Source organism: Staurois parvus, unplaced genomic scaffold (genome assembly GCF_062004578.1).
Source record: "Staurois parvus isolate SC_StPar_1 unplaced genomic scaffold, SC_StPar_1.0 ptg000006l, whole genome shotgun sequence".
NCBI lineage: Eukaryota > Metazoa > Chordata > Amphibia > Anura > Ranidae > Staurois > Staurois parvus.
This window is the reverse complement of record NW_028317802.1, coordinates 8,985,602-9,004,324: the sequence shown is the minus strand read 5'-3', so window position 1 is coordinate 9,004,324 and position 18,723 is coordinate 8,985,602. Positions and strand designations below refer to the sequence as shown.

The following is an 18,723-nucleotide window of genomic DNA, read 5'->3' as shown; positions in this document are numbered from 1 at the left end:
CATGCCATTTCCCTTCACTCTGTTTTTTTCTGACCATGAGAGGCATTCAGATCTGTTCTAGTGTGGTCAGTTTACATCTGTTCTTTCTGAATAGGAGCTACTCTCTGCAAACAAACTCCTACCCATCCTGCACAGTTGAGTGCAAGCGGGATCTTGGTTATGAGCAGTCAGTAGGGGTTGCTGGTCATCACTAGGAATATCCTCCCCCACCCCTCTGAGCCCAAGATGTAAAGTCTGTTTACCTATCATGTGACCGCTGAAAACCTTTTTTAAAAAAAAGTTATTTATAACATTTTTGCCGTAGATTAGTATTTTACTTAATGTACTCATGGTTTAGAATAGACAGAGTTCACATTAACTTTATGAAAGTTCCGAGTATTTCTTTAATTTCACCTTTAGCAGAATTAATCATGGAAGCATCACTGTTCTAAAATGTGGCAACAGGCAGATAAGGATATCTTGTCACAGGCGTTCCTGATATTTGAAATGGGCATGTAGTTAAACATGCAACTACATAGGTTAAATACAGTAGAGTTTGCTGTGAGTGAACTTTAATGAAAGGTATATAATGCATTAAAAACACACTAATACACAATAGTTACATAACATAACAGTATTTTAAAATCAAATTATATACTTTTATCATAACAAGATTATTATTATTATTCAGGATTTACAAGATAAATGATAGTTTTAAGGTTAATCTTTAATATATGTATAATAATGTTACATGCAAGCTGTTAATTAATCTTTTGATTGCCAGTCATTTACATTTTCTTCAGAATTGCTTCAGTATTGCAAATCATTTCATTTTTAATATTAGAACATATTTTAAATCATTCTTAAATTTCCTAACATTCGTTTCTTTCAAACATCTGGGTTCTGATTTCTAACCAGCAGGGAACATTCAGTGCATAGCTTCCATGTCTAACTACAACTTATCTGCCTCCTGTAAACATTTAGTATTCCATTTAAAATGTTAAATACTCATTGTTTACCAGAAGAGGGCAGACTTGTCATCCATTTAGGATTACAAGTCACACAAATGAATCTGCTCATTTTAGCTGTGCTCTCCTCCCCCTGGCTCAGTGATTCACCCTCCCATCTCTCCTCTCACACACAAAGAAGAGCTGCTGCTCCGATGAGAACCCTGTGGAAGAATCAAATGCAGAAAAGCGCTACTTTTTTTCAGGATAATCTAATCTCCAACCACGTTTGGATTACAAAAAGGATGTATATTTTATTTTTTCTAAAAAGAATTTAAGATATGGACAACCTAAGCTTTCCCAATGCTTGGAAATGGCAAGTAGCTTTCTCCTTTCTGCTTTGTAGCTGGGGCTGGGTCTCTGGGCAGCTCCGTTATTCTGTTGCAGAGGAGTCAGATCCAGGGACTGTTGTGGGGAATATAGCTCAGGATCTGGGCTTAAACTTGGCAGATGTTAATACAAGAACGCTAAGTCTGGCATCTGAAGGAAAAGGCAATCTTTTTGCTATAAATCAAAGAAATGGGGCTTTGAATATAAAAGATAGGATTGATAGAGAGAGCCTGTGTGGATCCAACTTCAACTGTTTGCTGCATTTAGAGGTGTTAGCTGGAAATCCTTTTGAGTTGTTCAGCCTGGAAATTGAGGTTTTAGATATAAATGATAACTCACCTTTTTTCTCAAGCATCAGTCAAATTATAAAAATTGCAGAAGTGGCAAGTCCTGGTTTGCGATTCCAGTTAGAGCTAGCAAAGGATTTGGATGTAGGTAAGAATGGTGTTAGACAATACAAATTAAATTCAAATCCATATTTTTCCTTATTAACTAAGAATCGTAAGGATGGAAGCCTTATTGCAGAGTTAGTATTAGATAAAAGTTTAGACCGAGAGGAAAATGCAGAACATACATTGATCCTTACAGCTGTAGATGGTGGAGAACAACAGAGATCAGGATCCACACAAATATCTGTTGTGGTTTTAGATATCAATGATAATGCACCAGTGTTTGATCACTCGAGCTATAAAATCAGTGTTGTAGAAAATACTCCTCTAAAAACAGTTCTTATAAAGCTAAATGCCACAGATTTAGATGTGGGTACAAATGGTGAAATTTTATATTCCTTTGACCATCACACGCTGGATTCTGCAAAGAAAATATTTGATATAGATGAATATTCAGGTGAAGTGTTTGTTACAGGAACTGTAAATTTTGAAGATTCAGATTTTTATGAATTGTTTATAAAAGCAGAAGATAAAGGGTCTCCCAAACTTGAAGGGCACTGTGTTATTCAAGTGGATGTGCAAGATGTTAATGATAACACTCCAGAAATTATATATACATCAAAAAATTCTAATGTGCCTGAAAATGCCCCAGTAGGGACTGTTGTTGGATTTATTGCAGTCAGAGACAGGGATTCTGGCAAAAATGGAGAAGTAAAACTTGAAATAGCACCAGATTTACCCTTTAAATGCCAGCCCATGTTGAACCGTTATGCACTGGTCACTAGTGGACATCTGGACAGGGAGAAAGTCTCACAATATACTATTACACTGATCGCTTCTGATCTGGGCTCTCCTTCTTTAAGCAGCCAGACTACAATCATCATTAATATTTCTGATGTTAATGATAATCCTCCAGCATTTCTACAGTCTGCTTACAACGCCTTCATATCAGAAAACAATGATCCTGGCAGACTGTTGTGTACAGTATCCGCTGAAGATCTAGATGAGGGAGATAATGCAAAGCTCATTTACTCCATAGTGGAGAGCCACATAGACGACTCTCCTGTCTCTTCATTTGTCTACATTAATCATGACACTGGAAATATTTATGCCCAGCGTTCCTTTGACTATGAACAGTTCCAGGTTCTACAGATCACTGCGAGAGTGGAAGATTCTGGATCTCCAAGGCTGTTTTCCAATGTTTCAGTCTTTATATTTATTCAGGATACAAATGACAATTATCCCTCCATATTATACCCAGAGAATTCAGGAGAAGTCATTGCACAAGAGACCATTCCCAGATCTGCATCTGCTGGATATTTAGTCAGTAAAGTCTCTGCGGTGGATCTGGATTCTGGGCACAATGCCTGGCTCACCTATAGCCTTGTTCAGTCTGGCAGTCCAGCTTTGTTTTACATCTCTGAATATACAGGAGAAGTCAGAACTTTGCGAGGATTACAGGAGACGGATAACACAGAACATCGACTTGTTATTTCTGTCAGCGACCATGGGGAGCCTTCACTGTCCTCTACAGTCACTCTGATTGTAAATATAATGGAGAATATTGCTCAGGAAAGCCCCAAATCTCATGATTTTCTTACAAATTCTAAATCTACTCCAGATATGACCTTGTATCTTATTATTTCTCTTGTAGCCATCAGTTTGGTTTCTGTGGTTACATTCATTATATTAATTGTGAGGTGCCTTAAAAGGGATCATTACAGCAGCGGTTGTGGGTCTTGCTTCCCAAACAAATCACATTCTAGTAATTACATGGATCATTACAAGCCAACTCTTTACTTGAACACAGATGGAACATTAAAATATATGGAAGTGAGGATGGCTCCAACAGACCCACCAGGATCATGTTATCCACCTTGCTTTCCTCTGTCAACCAACACTGCAGATTTTACATTGACAAAACCAGTCACAGCTGTACATTCAGCTCTGATGGATACACATATTACTCAATCCACCAGCCCAAGCCTATTAAATGAAATAAGCCAGGTAGGAAACATAATGTTACAGATTTATTTTACATGAAAAATGTTTTTTACACTTGTATAAATTGTTACAAATCATACTTTGTCATAACCTGAAATGTCAGCATACCATTATATGCCCAAACAAACTAATAAATTACCAGACTTTTAAGAAATTGGAAGAAACTATCCCAGTCTAGTACTGGAACATGTGCTAACACTTGCTTAGGAACAAGTTTAAATTATTTATTCTTAGTTTCTGAAGAATTACTTTAATAGTTCTTGTATTAAAAAGTATTATCAGTTAGTTTTGTATTACATAATGACTGTATCGACTGTTAAAGTGTATATTAGGGCAACAGAAATAGAATATACAATATGATATCTGAAATACATGTTTTATCTCCTTAAAATCCCTGCAAGTACAGAAAAATATGTGTTGATTTGGCAGAAATGTATTCAGTTCCTATGTCCTGTTGTGGGCTGACAGCACAGTGAATGAAATGGCATTAGCCATGGCCAGCTGTCTTTTACAAAACTACTGATTCACTCCCAGTCTACTTGTCTCTACAACATAGACACTGTTCTATAGTTCAAGATAAGAACTAGGAGGGCAAATTAGACTGCTTGAGATAACACAGGCAATGTGTACAGGACACAGAAAAGCTCTGTATTTTTATAGAAATATTTTTTGCTACTGTGTGTAATAGAAAATAGTTGTTTGCATCTATCAAACTGATATAACAACACGCTTTTGGTGGAATATTTAACACAAGGCAAAAGCGAGTAAATAGAATAAGTTAATCGTTAGAGTTTACATACACTTAACTATGGTAACAGGAAACCAGTTTCAAAATACATATGTACGTTGACATTGATGAACACCTGAGAATGTTAGTTGCCTTCTTCTGGCTTCAATGCTTTCTGGGTCACAGACCTGGAACAAGAAACGAGAGAGTGAAATCTGGAATCCTAATCTGCATATTAATGTTGGTTAAGTGAATGCGAAAGCACTGAAACCTGAGGGTCAGGTTAGCAGCTAGGCACCTTTTCAACAGAAAGGGTTGGCCATGGTAGCTTTTTTGTTATATATATGGGGAGATCTGTTTACAAATGCAAACTTTCGCATGAACATATTAATTGCTACATATAATACCTGATAGCAGATAAAAACGAATAGAGTGCAAATGTTGAAATTTAAATTTAACCTATGAAATTACAGGGGTGCCTCAACTAAAAGAAAGAGTTGGCCAACCACTAAACCAATGCCATGAATGTGTGAATGATTTTATTTGTGGCCAAGAAGATAAAAACATACAGATACATCTACAAGTCATCAGTTGCATTAAGCGTATTTTATTTATACTAATATTCTAGCGTTTTTACAGGAGGAACACATACCAGAGTTAGAGTTCAGTAATAGTTTACAGCTGCACAAATGTAAGACAAAATATGCAGTATAGCAGAAAATAATACATAACCAAACACTTTAGTTCAAGTTAGTAGTTATTATAGAAACCAAAACTACTAGAAATACAGTATCTATAATACCTAAATTGGTATTAACTAACCTTTTATATGCATGTGTTTTGTGCCACAGACATACAGTATATTTTGATTGAGTTCATGCAGCCAATTGTTTGTGTTTTATACATACCAGTAAAGGCTGTTTGGTCAATTTTTTTCTAACACTTATCTTTGATTAGGTAAACTAAAAGTATGTAAATCTCTCAATATATATTCCTTTTTGCAGATCTTGTAATGGCTTCTTAATACACTGCTCAAAAAAATTAAAGGAGCACTTTGAAAACACATCAGATCTCAATGGGGGGAAATATCATGTTAGATATCTATACTGATATGGACTTGGTAATGTGTAAGGATGCCCCATCGTTTTATGGAAATTAAAATGATCAACCTACAGAGGACTGAATTCAAAGACATCCCAAAATTAAAAGTGAAAAAATGATGCAGCAGGCTAGTCCATTTTTCTGAAATTTCATAGCAGCAACTCAGAATGGTACTCAGTAGGTTGTATGGCTCCCACGTGCTTGTATGCATGCCTGACAATGTCGGGGCATGCTCCTTATGAGACGACGGATGGTGTCCTGGGATATTTCCTGCCAGATCTGGACCAGGGCATGACTGAGCTCCTGGACAGTTTGAGGTGCAACCTGCTGGTGCCGGATAGACCGAAACATGATATCCCAGAGGTGTTCCATTGGATTTAGGTCAGGCAAGCATGGGGGCCATTCAATGGTATCAATTATTCCATCCCCCAGGAACTGCCTGCAGGACCCACTGCACCAGCATAGGGTCTAACAATATGTCCAAGGATTTTATCCCGATACCAAATGGCAGTCAGGGTGTCATTGTCTAGCCTGTAGAGGTCTGTGCGTCCCTCCATGGATATGCCTCCCCAGACCATCACTGATCCACCACCAAAACGGTCATTCTGAACAATGTTACAGGCAGCATAATGTTCTCCATGGCTTCTCCATACCCTTTCACGTCTGTCACATGTGCTCAGGGTGAACTTGCTCTCATCTGTGAAAAGCACAGGGCATCAGTGGCGAACCTGCCAATTCTGGTGTTCAATGGCAAATGCCAATTAAGCTCTATGGTGCCAGGCAGTGAGCACAGGGCCCACTAGAAGACATCAGGCCCTCAGGCCACCCTTATGAACTCTGTTGGTGATTGTTTGAGACTTTCACACCAGTAGCCTGCTGGAGGTCATTTTGTGGGGCTCTGGCAGTGCTCACCCTGTTCCTCCTTCCACAAAGGAGCAGATACCGATCTGGCTGATGGCTTATGAGCCTTCTATGGCCCTGTCCAGTTCTCCTAGAGTAACTGCCTGTCTCCTGGAATCTCCTCCGTGCTCTTGAGACTGTGCTGGGAGACACAGCAAACCTTCTGGCAATGGCACATATTGATGTGTCATCCTGGAGTTGGACTGCCTGTGCAACCTCTGTAGGGTCCAGGTATCGCCTCATGCTACCAATAGTGACATTGACCCTAGCCAAATGCAAAACTAGTAAAAAACAGTCAGAAAAGATGAGTAGGAAAAACAATGTCAGTGGCTTTCACTTGTAAAACATTTCCTGTTTTGGGGGTCTTATCACTGTTGCCCATCAAGTGCACCTGTTGTTAATTTCATTAACACCAAAGCAGCTGAAACTGACTAACAACCCCTTTGGCTACTTAACTGACCAGATTAATATCACATAAGTTTAACTTACTTGATGCTATACTCTGATTAAAAAGTGTTCTTTCAATTTTTTTGAGCAGTGTATATAGGGATAATGAAAACGTTTCTTGTTATACAAATATACCTGATATGACTTTTGTATACCTGTATAAAATCCAAAGACTCTTTTTTTTTTCCATTACCTCAAAGGAATCAAGAAGTACAGATCCTTACACTCATGCAAAGGGTTGTCTTCCCTGGTGGGGAATGTATAGGGTGTTCTGTGTAGCCATGTGCAGACAGCCTGTTCAAATTAATGACAGGCAGAGGACTGAAGAGATCTCCAATCTAAACCCCAATTGTACATCCATGTAGGATGCATTCTGATCCATGCATCAGTTTAATGCAGATGTACAGTAGAAGATGTGCCTGCTTAACTTGCACAGAACATTTGTGCATTCTGCAAGTGTGTATGGATTGGTACACCCAAGTGAATGAGGCAATATGGCCTTCTACATTTGATAGGAGTTGTAATTCTGTGCTGAAAGTCGTGTTATTAACATACAGGTGAGACATGTAATTCCTGAAAAGACAGCATATACTCCTGACACAGCAACTCAGCTTCCTGTGTTATGTCTTCCAGTCGTTTTCTTGGACAGTGAGTATATAGTATCACCTCTGTCCAGTAATCAGGAAACTTATCAAGCAAACAAGAAGTAAACCAAGAAGGAGCTGAGTGGTTTTACTAACCAGTAGAGTGTATCAAGAGAATGGATAGGAAAAGTGCTAGTTTTTTGGCAGTTAAAATAATGAACTTGTATGTATTCTACCAATTATTATGCTTTGTGCTGATAGGTGGAAATGGTATGTACGTATGTATGTAAGTAGGATAGATATATATATATATATATATATATATATATATATATATATATATACAGTATATATATATATTTCTTTGCATGGTAGCATGATGCATGAGAGGGATTGAAGCAAGGCAAGGTAGTATGATGTGTATACTAGAAGTGTTGTGGCTGTGGGCACTGCTGCAATTAACTAGATAAGTAATACATTAAATATTTATTACAGACTGTATCTTCACATTTTGAAACAGGTATTTTAGCATTTCATACATTGATTCTTAAGATTTGCATAGATAACTGTATTTCTTCCTTTCTTTTATAATAAAGGATGCTATGACCAGGCTTGCACACCATGGGGTGATTTACTATGGGGAATAGGCTGTGCACTTTGGATGGGAATTTTTAATTGAATTTCCCTTTGGCTTAGTGAATGTAGTGAAAATTTACTTTGCAAAGAATACACAGTCGTGTGCAAGGAAAATTAAAAAATGGTATGCTTGCTTGCACATGATTGGGTGAAAGAAGTCAGCAGAGTTGCACCTCTTGATAGAATGATATCCATCAGATACAGGCAAGGGGAGCGTTTCCTCTTCCTGCCTCCAGTAATCACTATTTTTTTAATACTATACCATATCTGACACATAACTATCTGAGACAGGGTGAGAGGCAGCAGAAGTGGATGCTGATCTGTATGAGACATGTGCACATAAAAAAACACAAAGTTTACTCTGCAGCCACTATGATTTCCATGATTGGACTTAGACTCAATACTTGGACTCATTAATAAGCTTAGACAATGGATGAGGAAGCAAATGCCTCTCCTGAGTGATGCCTGAAAAATGACTGTATCAGCTTTCTTAGGAGAAAAGGGCTTACACATTGCCTAACATGCATTTGAGTGGGTAATAATTGCCAAAGATTAGGACTGTAGAAATTGAGCCTTTGGCCACGTAAAGGGATGAAACATTTCACAGTGGCTATTAACTGAAGGAGGTAAGAGGGAATGAGAAGGTATGTATAGACCTTCACATATTTAAATGTATGCAAACCAACATGAAAATACATTTTCAGCTTTCTTTAACACCAGTAGAGAAATCATTGTGGAAACATTATAAGATTGGTTGATTAACATTGGTAGTATTTTGAACTGTTGGTGATATAGATATTTAGTGTCTAATGCATATTGTTTACTCGATGTAGTTATCACATGTACATTATAATTCTGATTTAGTAGAGCAACAATTTTTACTCTAACCTGAGATCCCTACAAACCTGGCAGACTGAGGAGAACGTAATCCTAAGTAACCTAGATTTGTGCTTGGGGAGCTAATACTGTTTGGTAAAAAGTATGTGATTACATGTGATTGACTGCATTGGGTATAGGTTATTAATCTAAAACCTTGGCTATTCTCACTGTTAGGGTTTCATAATGAGTGTGATCATGTAGGCCACAAATGTATGCTTCCTGGGAGTCACTTCCCAATATACCACTGGCAAAAAGAGCAGAAATAAAATATGATCTTTATTATGGAATCTATACCCTATTATGACTAAAAAATGTTGTCTACATTGTAAAACTAGCTTTTGGGTTGTGAATTCTAAAACCACTAGAAACCTTACAGGGGATTCAATAGTGCCGTAAATCTGTTAGAAATCTGTGAATTGTACTGTTGACAAAAAACAGAATAAACACAGAGCCATTTTAATGACCCACTCTGGGCTGCTGTTAAATCGACCTATGAAGTGCCCTCCCTACACTGCATGGGTTACATGCTTGTTTGGTTAGGGGGTAAAGAAAAAATTAAGTTACAATACTTACCTTATTCTTTGCTCCCGCAGGCTTCCTTCTCTCCATGTAACTTGTTCCGTGATGCAGCTTCACTTTGCTGCCCAATCAGTCTGAACTATCTTAGATTATCATGCACAATGCAGAACTAGTCCTGCATTTTGTGTAAGGATGGCGAGGGCCCACCAACATACCTGGAGCATTAGAAGATGAAGAAGAGCACCTGCTGCCATGGGATCAAGGCATACAGTAAGTATTTGAACTTATTCATCCCCCCCTTCCAGCCAAATGAGCATTTAACCCATGCAGTGCTGAGGGGGTGCTGCATGGGTAAAATTAACAGCAGCCTTTAAGACCATCAGAGATTTGGAGACCTGCAAGATAAAGAAAAAACTGATTTGAGATCTATACTTCAAAGCCATATGTTTGAGGAATTTTCAGTGTAACATCACAAGACTTTGTGATTTGTATTGTAAATGCTAGCAGCTATTTCATAAAGATACCAGAAATTTGGGGTAAAGAGTGTAAAGATACCAGAACACAGGTGCCATTTTATCTACATTTTTATCAAATCTAGAATACATGATAATGCTATAGCAAAACACATGTAAATGTTTATTGATGAGATACATCAATAGACAGTGATAATACGATAATATCAACTTACGTAAGGTACTATATGTAGAATTACCAATAACCTGTCCATTTCTACCCTTTCCATTTTGCAAACTTACTAACTTCTTTTTTCCTTCTTGGGAACTTAAAAAAAACAACATAAATATAAATGATGTAATTATACTATCTTTATAAAGGGTGCCAGTGCTCTGATATCTAGCTTATACAGGCTTTTAAAGATCTCTTTTTTTACATTTAGCATACCTTTCTTCTGACTAGTATGCAGTTGTACAAAGTTACAATATTCTAAATGTTTTTTTGATAAATATACTGTCAGATTGCATGTTATTTAACTGCAGTAACTACTGGTGTCCAGAAGAGGGAATACTTGTCATCCAATGAAGTATTTAAGCTACACTACAAAATCTGTTCATGCTGGCAGTGTTCTCCTCCCCCTGGCTCAGTGATTCACCCTCCCATCTCTTCTCTCACACACAAAGAGGAGCTGCGCCTGCAATGAGATCCCTCTGGATGCTTTTCCTGCAACAACAGAACATTTCAACAAAATGCTTCATACATAGACTACAAACACATTTGGATTATAAAGGATGGACATTTTAATCAATCATACAATAAGGGTTTAAGATATGGACTGGCAAATCATCCCCAATGCTTGGAAATGGCAAGTAGCTTTCTTCTTTCTCCTTTGTAGCTGGGGCTGGGTCTCTGGGCAGCTTCATTATTCTATTGCAGAGGAGTCAGATCCAGGAACGGTAGTGGGGAATGTAGCTTTGGATCTTGGACTGAAGCTATCAGATATTAAAAAACAAAGCTTGGGGTTGAAATCTGAAGAAAGCAACAAATATTTTTCTATCAACCAAAGAAACGGAGCCTTGATAGTTCATGAGAGGATTGATAGAGAGAGTCTGTGTGGATCCAGCTCCAGCTGTTTACTGCATTTAGAGGTTGTAGCTGAGAATCCTCTGGAGCTGTTTAACTTAGAACTCGAGATTTTGGATATCAATGATAATTCTCCCAGTTTTACTACCACCAATGAACTAGTAAAGGTTACAGAAGTATTTGCATTCCCAGGTGCTCGTTTTCCACTAGAAATAGCCAAGGATCTTGATATAGGTAATAATGGTGTTAATAATTACAAACTGAATCCAAATCCATATTTTTCCTTGTCTGTTACCAAACGCATAGATGGAACGATTATTGCAGAGTTAGTCCTCGAAAAAATCCTAGACAGAGAGGAGAAATCCGAACACAAGCTTGTTCTCACTGCTATTGATGGAGGAGAACCTCCCCGATCAGGATCCACTCAGATAACTGTTATTGTGCTAGATATTAATGACAATGCACCAGTGTTTGCTCAGCCACGTTATAAGATCAGCTTACAAGAAAATGTTCCTATAAAAACAGTTGTTATGAGCCTTAGTGCTACTGACCTAGATGAAGGAATAAATGGTGAAATATTATATACATTTGATCACCATACTTTGGAGTCTGCAAAACAAATATTTGATTTAAATCTTCTAAGTGGTGAAATATTTATCAAGGGACGTGTGGATTTTGAAGAGACAAAATTGTATGAATTGTCTGTTAAAGCTGCAGACAAAGGATCACCTAAACTCGAAGGACGATGTATTATACAGGTTGAAGTGCAAGATGTGAATGATAATATACCAGAAATTGTATTTATTTCTAAAAACAATGAAGTCCAGGAAAATGCTCCAGTAGGGACTATTGTTGGATTTATTACACTCAGAGACAGGGATTCTGGTAAAAATGGGGAAATCAAACTAGAAATATCACCAGATTTACCCTTTAAAAGCCAGTCCATTTCAAATCGCTATGCATTGGTCACTAGTGGACATCTGGACAGGGAGAAAGTCTCACAATATACTATTACATTGATCGCTTCTGATCTTGGTTCTCCCTCTTTAAGCAGTCAGATTACAATCATCATTAATATTTCTGATGTTAATGATAATCCTCCAATATTTCTACAGTCTGTCTACAATGCCTTTATATCAGAAAACAATGATCCTGGCAGACTGTTGTGTACAGTATCTGCTGGAGATCTAGATGAGGGAGATAATGCAAAGCTTATTTACTCCATAGCGGAGAGTCACATAGATGGCTCTCCTGTCTCTTCATTCGTCTACATTAACTCCGACACTGGCAATATTTATGCTCAGCGTTCCTTTGAGTATGAACAGCTCCAAGTTCTACAGATCACTGTGAAAGTAGAAGATTCTGGATCCCCAAAGCTCTTTTCCAATGTTTCGGTCTTCATATTTATTCAGGATACAAATGACAATTATCCCTCTATATTATACCCAGAGAACTCAGGGGAAGTCATTGCACAAGAGACCATTCCCAGATCTGCATCTGCTGGATATTTAGTCAGTAAAGTATCTGCAGTGGATCTGGATTCTGGGCACAATGCTTGGCTCACCTATAGTCTTGTTCAGTCTGGCAGTCCAGCTTTGTTTCACATCTCTGAATATACAGGAGAAGTCAGAACTCTGCGAGGATTACAGGAGACGGATAACACAGAACATCGACTTATCATCTCCGTCAGTGACCATGGGGAGCCTTCACTGTCCTCTACAGTCATTCTGATTGTAAATATAATGGAGAATATTCCTCAGGAAAGCCCCAGATCTCATGATTTTCTTACAAATGGTAAATCAACATCAGACATGACCTTGTATCTTATCATTTCCTTAGCAGCAATTAGTTTAGTATTTCTTACTACTTTTGCAATATTACTAGTTAGATGCCTTAAGAAGAATTATGACAGTAGCTGTGGATCTTGTTTCTCCAACAAACCACTTTCTACATCTTATTTGGATCAGTACAAACCAACACTTTACCTGAATACAGATGGGACTTTAAAATACATGGAAGTAAGAATGGCTCCTCCAGAGCCCCCAGGACCTTGCTATCCAATATGTTTTCCTCCTGGTACAGGAAATAATGACTTGACATTAAGGAGTCAATTAAATAATTCACAGTTAAAAAATATAGATAGTTCAGCTGATGCTTCTAATAGGAGCCTTTTGACTGACCCAAGTCAGGTGAGAAAAAAAAAATAATTAGAGCCACTACTTTTCTAAATGAATTTTTCAAAATAATAAAGTGCCTCTTTATTTATATTAGATTTGTATTTTTGCATAGTGCCCTTCTAGGCACATGGTTTATTGAATATTCTTGCAGTTGCAGTGTGCATAAGTAATTTCCATTAGCTTTATAGTGTATTTACTTGTATTTAATGCATGATTTTTATATTAAATTGCTTGCTATTGGTTACAGCACATATCATTTAATAGTAAAAATTCTTTATTGAATAAGGCTTCATATGATGTTTAATTAATTTTCTAATTGTTTGTGCAGTTTTATATTGTGTAATATTCATTTTATGTATTTATTCAAACATTTTTGTTTCTTTCAGGTAGATCAACTAATATTCATTGGCTCACATAATTATATACAATTATTTCTATGGAAAATGCATTTTTTTAGCCATATTCAATAGAGAGTTCTTATTATATGTTGTAATTTTTAGTGCAATGACCAATAGCAATTAATAAATGCTCTTTCTAATTTCAAATCATAAAAGTACAAGTTGAATAAGCAAAAAAAAGAAATGTCATACTAATAGGTCAGTGCACATACCACAGCACAAGTTTATAAATCCAATCACAATACAGTGTTAGGTCTCGCTGCTGTCATTTGGTATAGAATCGACTTATTTGGTAGAGCTGAAACATATAAGAGATTAGAGATCACCCTTAGCTAGTGCATTATGAAAATTATACTTTATTCCTTAAAAAGCAAAAATTCCTAGTGTGACAACGTTCATCAGAAAGATTAAATCTTGATATTTACTGATATCAGGAGAGTTTTGATGTCGTAGACAATCCCTGTCTGATGTATTTCACCCAATCAGGACTGATGAAGCCTGATTGGGTGAAAGGCGATGGACCCGTTTTGTGTAAGTCTGCCCTAAATAGTTAATCACTTAAATAAATTGCATTTTAATATCAATGTAATATCCAATTTCAAATTAATACATTTTGTTGTGTTTGGTTATACTTTGAAATGTATATAATCATTTGTTATCTAATCTGATTGTACCAAGTAATCCAGAAATAAGTGTTATGCTTTGCAGGCCATAACAAAAGCACTTTACAAGCAGAAAACTTCTACCTTGCATCGTGGCTCATAAAGTAGGACACAGGTGTCTCACATGCAAATTATCATGTTCATCATCATTATTACACTAATCATATATAGTGAAAAAGAGTGTCACTCCCAGAATTATACATAATGATGGCTGGGAAATAAACCTACATAGGGAAAACTTGGAAACTGTTTTCTGACTATGATATATCTGTACTGTAAGTTCATGAGTATATGAATAATTATGCATGCTTTTTTGCATTAGTGTTTCATATATTTTGAACTTACAATTCAACAGTTTCCCCTACGACAATCATTTGCCTATATAAACACATTTAAATGTCTATTTATTTAAGCGTTGCTTAAATTGAACACCTGTCCCTTTTTCTGTTCCACTCAACAAGCTAATTATGCGTAACATTCCTATATTCCCACCTGCCCTGTTAACCAGCTGAAGCCCATGGAATTACTGTCATGTATGCGGCAGCATGTGCCCATTGAAAAATCTTCCAATGGGGACACTAGGAGTCTCCCAGTTTGGAAGGATTTCCTTTGCACATCCTATTTGGCTATGGAGCAGGAAGAGAAGGGAAATCTCCCCAAGGGGACACAAATGGCAAAAAAAAACCTGGTACAGGTTATGACCCTCCCTTACTCTATCCAAGGTGAGGAAATATAATAGCCTTTGGTTACACTTTAAAGTGGTTCTAAAGGCTGAAGGTTTTTTTTTACCTTCAAGCATTCTTTATAGGTACAAAAACCTTCAGTGTGGAGCTCCCCCCTCTGCCCCCCTTATACTTACCTGAGCCTGATCTTAACCCAACAATGTGCACAAGAGCAGTGGCTCACCCTGGTCTCTCCCTCCTTACTGACTGAGACACAGCAGCGGGAGCCAATGGCTCCCACTGCTGTCAATCACAGCCACTGATGAGGCAGCGAGCAGAATAGACACACAGAGGTGGCTTGGGAGCAAGCACGAACAAGTGCCCCCAGAACAAGCAGCTCCTGCTGTCCAGAACAAGAAGCTTGTTCTGGGGTCACTTAGGCTGGAGAATCCATGCGCACTGGTGGTGGACCCAAGAAGAGGAGATAAGTATGACATGTTTGTTATTATTGAAAAAAAGTACCACTCAGTAAGACTTAGTTTAAGTAGGGCAGCACAGTGTTATTAAAGCTGAGAAATTATTTTTGGACATTTGCACTGTAAAAATTAATAACCTCTAAAGAAAAGTGTGACGTGCTACTACTGCTCTATACTGCTACTATTATGCAGCTCACACAGTGCGGGGGGGGGGGGGGTGAAACTTCCAATGCTGAAACCTAAGCCTGCTGCTGTAATGCACTGATTATTGCTGGCTGTGTGCTCTGCACATCTTCCATTCAGAAAACGTCTTGTGTTCTTTTCTCAGAATGCAAGGCAATCTGTATATTTATAATAATGCATATGGGGAGGGGAGATAACCATCTCAGAGGTTATATGACAATTACAGTACAGTATTGTGTGTTGTTCATTTTTATGACTGGATGAATAATATTTTGGTGCAGACTATGATGTGATTAGGCTCCCAGAAGCTCTAAGTATGTTTCAATGAGTGGTATGCAGGATGCTAGCTTACTGTTTTCTTTTGAGATCAGTTTAAAACACTTTTGAGATCATTCAAAGTGTATTGACAGCTGCATTTGATCTGCAGATGACAACCTTCTGACTTGTATTTGACCTATTTCTAAGCTCTGTTTTAAGTTGCTTTTGTGTTCTCATCGATTTGTATGAAAAATTGAAAAAGGTCTGACTTGAAAAAAGCCTGTCAACACAGGCCCTAGGTTATTAATGAAAAGCCTTAAGTTATTTTTAACCAGAAAATTATTGTAGGAATCAAATACATTAGAAAGACTCGTAAAATGTGTTATTGCTTATAGGTGCTCTGTGTATAAATGAATGTCTGCATGATGGCAGTGTACATTCATAAGTAAGTAGCATTCCAAATGTATTTTGTTTTGATAAATATACATGAGCTTGCGTGTTCGTAGAATCATTTCTAACCACTCTGAGAATGTACCGTATGTAGCTAAATTTTCTTGAAGTAGATAGGATAGATGTAATTTTCATGATGGACCAGGAGAGGTCAGGCTTTTAGGCTAGCCATGCTGTCAAGTAGCAGTGTTTCTGCTGCCATTTATTCATTTGTTTCTTCTGTGTCAGTCTGTAAACATTGCTGTAAAAGGGTAATTGTGCTCTCTTTATTCATGTATAAATGTAAGCAATACCTTTATTGCATTGTCTCTATATAAAAAAAAAAAAATATATATATATATATATTTATATATATATATATATATATATATATAAAAGAGCTTTTTACAAAAAGACAGCATTAATACATTTATTTCAAGATCTTATTTTGATGTGAATATTTTTCAGTAAATGCTCACGAAGCAATTTAAGCAATACATTGAATTTGTGTCAACTGATGTAAATACGTTGCTTTGATTTGGTGTTGTTCAGTCTTCAAAATATTACTATTATCATTATTTTTATCACAGCTCTTGAAGGTTTTACCCCCTTCATGACCAGGCCATTTTTGCTAATCTGCACTGTGCTACTTTAACTGGCAATTGCACGGCCATGCAACACTGGATGCAAATGGAATGTACATATTTTTTCACACAAATAGAGCTTTCTTTTGGTGGTATTTGATCACCACTGGATTTTTATTTTTATTATATAAATGAAAAAATACCAACAATTTTGAAAAATATATATTTTACTTTCTGATATAAAATATATCCAATAAAAAATAAAGAATATCAAATTTCTTCACAAATGTAGGCCGAATGTATTCTGCTACAAGACTACAAAAACAAATCCCAATATGTGTATATTGATTGGTTTGTAGGAAAGTTATAGCATCCACAAATGATATATATACTGGAATTTTTTTTATATATTTATTTATTTAATACTAGTAATGGCGACGATCAACAAATCAACAACTTATAGTGGGACTGTGATGCGGGCACACTAACTGACGCTGGGTGGGAACTGATTGGATGACACTGACATCTCCAGTGACACTTATACAGTGATCAGTGCTAATACTATACACTGTCACTGTACTAATGACACTGGCTGGAATTAGGGGTTAACATCTAGGGGCAATCAAAGGGTTTACTGTGTGTCTAACAATGTGTATTGTGTACTGCTTTTACTAAACAATATGTTTGGTTTTTTCCCCTGCTTTGCAGGAGAAAAAAACAAGCATACCTCTGCTGTCCCTTCAGAGCCCTGTGTTGTTAGTGTTGTTAGTAAACATGGAGCTCTGAACTGTCATTCACTAAGCAGATCAGCAGGTCCCAGCCATTAACCAGGACCTGCTGATCAGTCTGTGTTGTAGCGAATGACAGCATGGAAGGTGCGGCAGTTACTCACGTGTGTGCCTCCTACTTGGAAATGCCGTATAATGTATATGTACATGATCCGGCACAAGGGGACCACTCTGCTGCATTTAATCTTCAGTAGGCAGTTCTGAAGAAGTTAATTATAAATCATGTAAACTATACATGTGTTCGCTGACACCCGCTGGCATCTGATCCGATCCTGTACGTGGATCGGATCAGATGACAGTCGGGTAGAAATGGACAGGTGGTCCGTTTCCATTCGACCGCCCCATAGAAAACAGTGGGCTCTGTCTGTATCACTCTGCAGCAGTGAAGCAGACACAGACCTGTCATCCACTTGCTCCCAGAGAGAACACCTGCTGAGCAAGCGACTCCACTGATGGGTTCGCCCCGTCTGAAAGGGGCATTACACAGTCCGCTGTTTTCTATGGGGTGGTCGGGTGGAAACGGACTGCCTGTCTGTTTCCACCCAACTGTCATCCAATCTGTCTGTTTTTAGCGTACAGGATTGGGTCAGATGCCGGCGGATGTCAGTGGAATAGGAAGAAGGGTCAGCCGCACACCGGAGGATAGATGAATATAGTGTGTATTTATTGATCCATAGGACACACAAAACACCAGGACATAAATACAGGACTTGTTAACGCATTTCACGCGATCTCGTGCTTAATCATAACGGTTATGATGGTTATGATTGAGCACGATATTGTGTGAAAAGCGTTATTTTTACACAATACATGTTTATGTGTTTTGTGTGTCCTATGGATCAATAAATACACACTATATTCATCTATCCTCCAGTGTGCAGCTGACCCTTCTTCCTATTGCATCGTGTGTGGTGGTGAGACAGAGCCCGCACCTGTTGTGGATTGATCTGGATTGTTTGCCTGAGTGGTATACCTTTTGTTCTTTGGATGTCAGTGGACACATGCCCACTGACAACCATCACTCCATAGAGAGCTATGGATGGTCCGATTGGGTCCGCCTGAAAACTG

General features: G+C 37.7%; 1 protein-coding gene across 48 annotated transcripts in view; it reads left to right on the top strand.

Annotated features, from left to right (window-relative positions):
- Window positions 1-18,723, top strand: part of LOC149474319 (protocadherin gamma-C5-like) — a 561,663-nt gene that overhangs the window by 467,549 nt on the left and 75,391 nt on the right. Inside the window, exon 1 of one of the 48 annotated variants that reach the window (XM_089654606.1) lies at window positions 1,122-3,712. The exons of the other annotated variants lie outside the window; for them this stretch is intronic. Coding sequence (XP_089510732.1) covers window positions 1,268-3,712 — 2,445 coding nt within the window. The 5' untranslated portion in view covers window positions 1,122-1,267. Of the gene's footprint in view, window positions 1-1,121; window positions 3,713-18,723 lie in introns of those variants that run through there. 48 annotated transcript variants of the gene reach the window in all.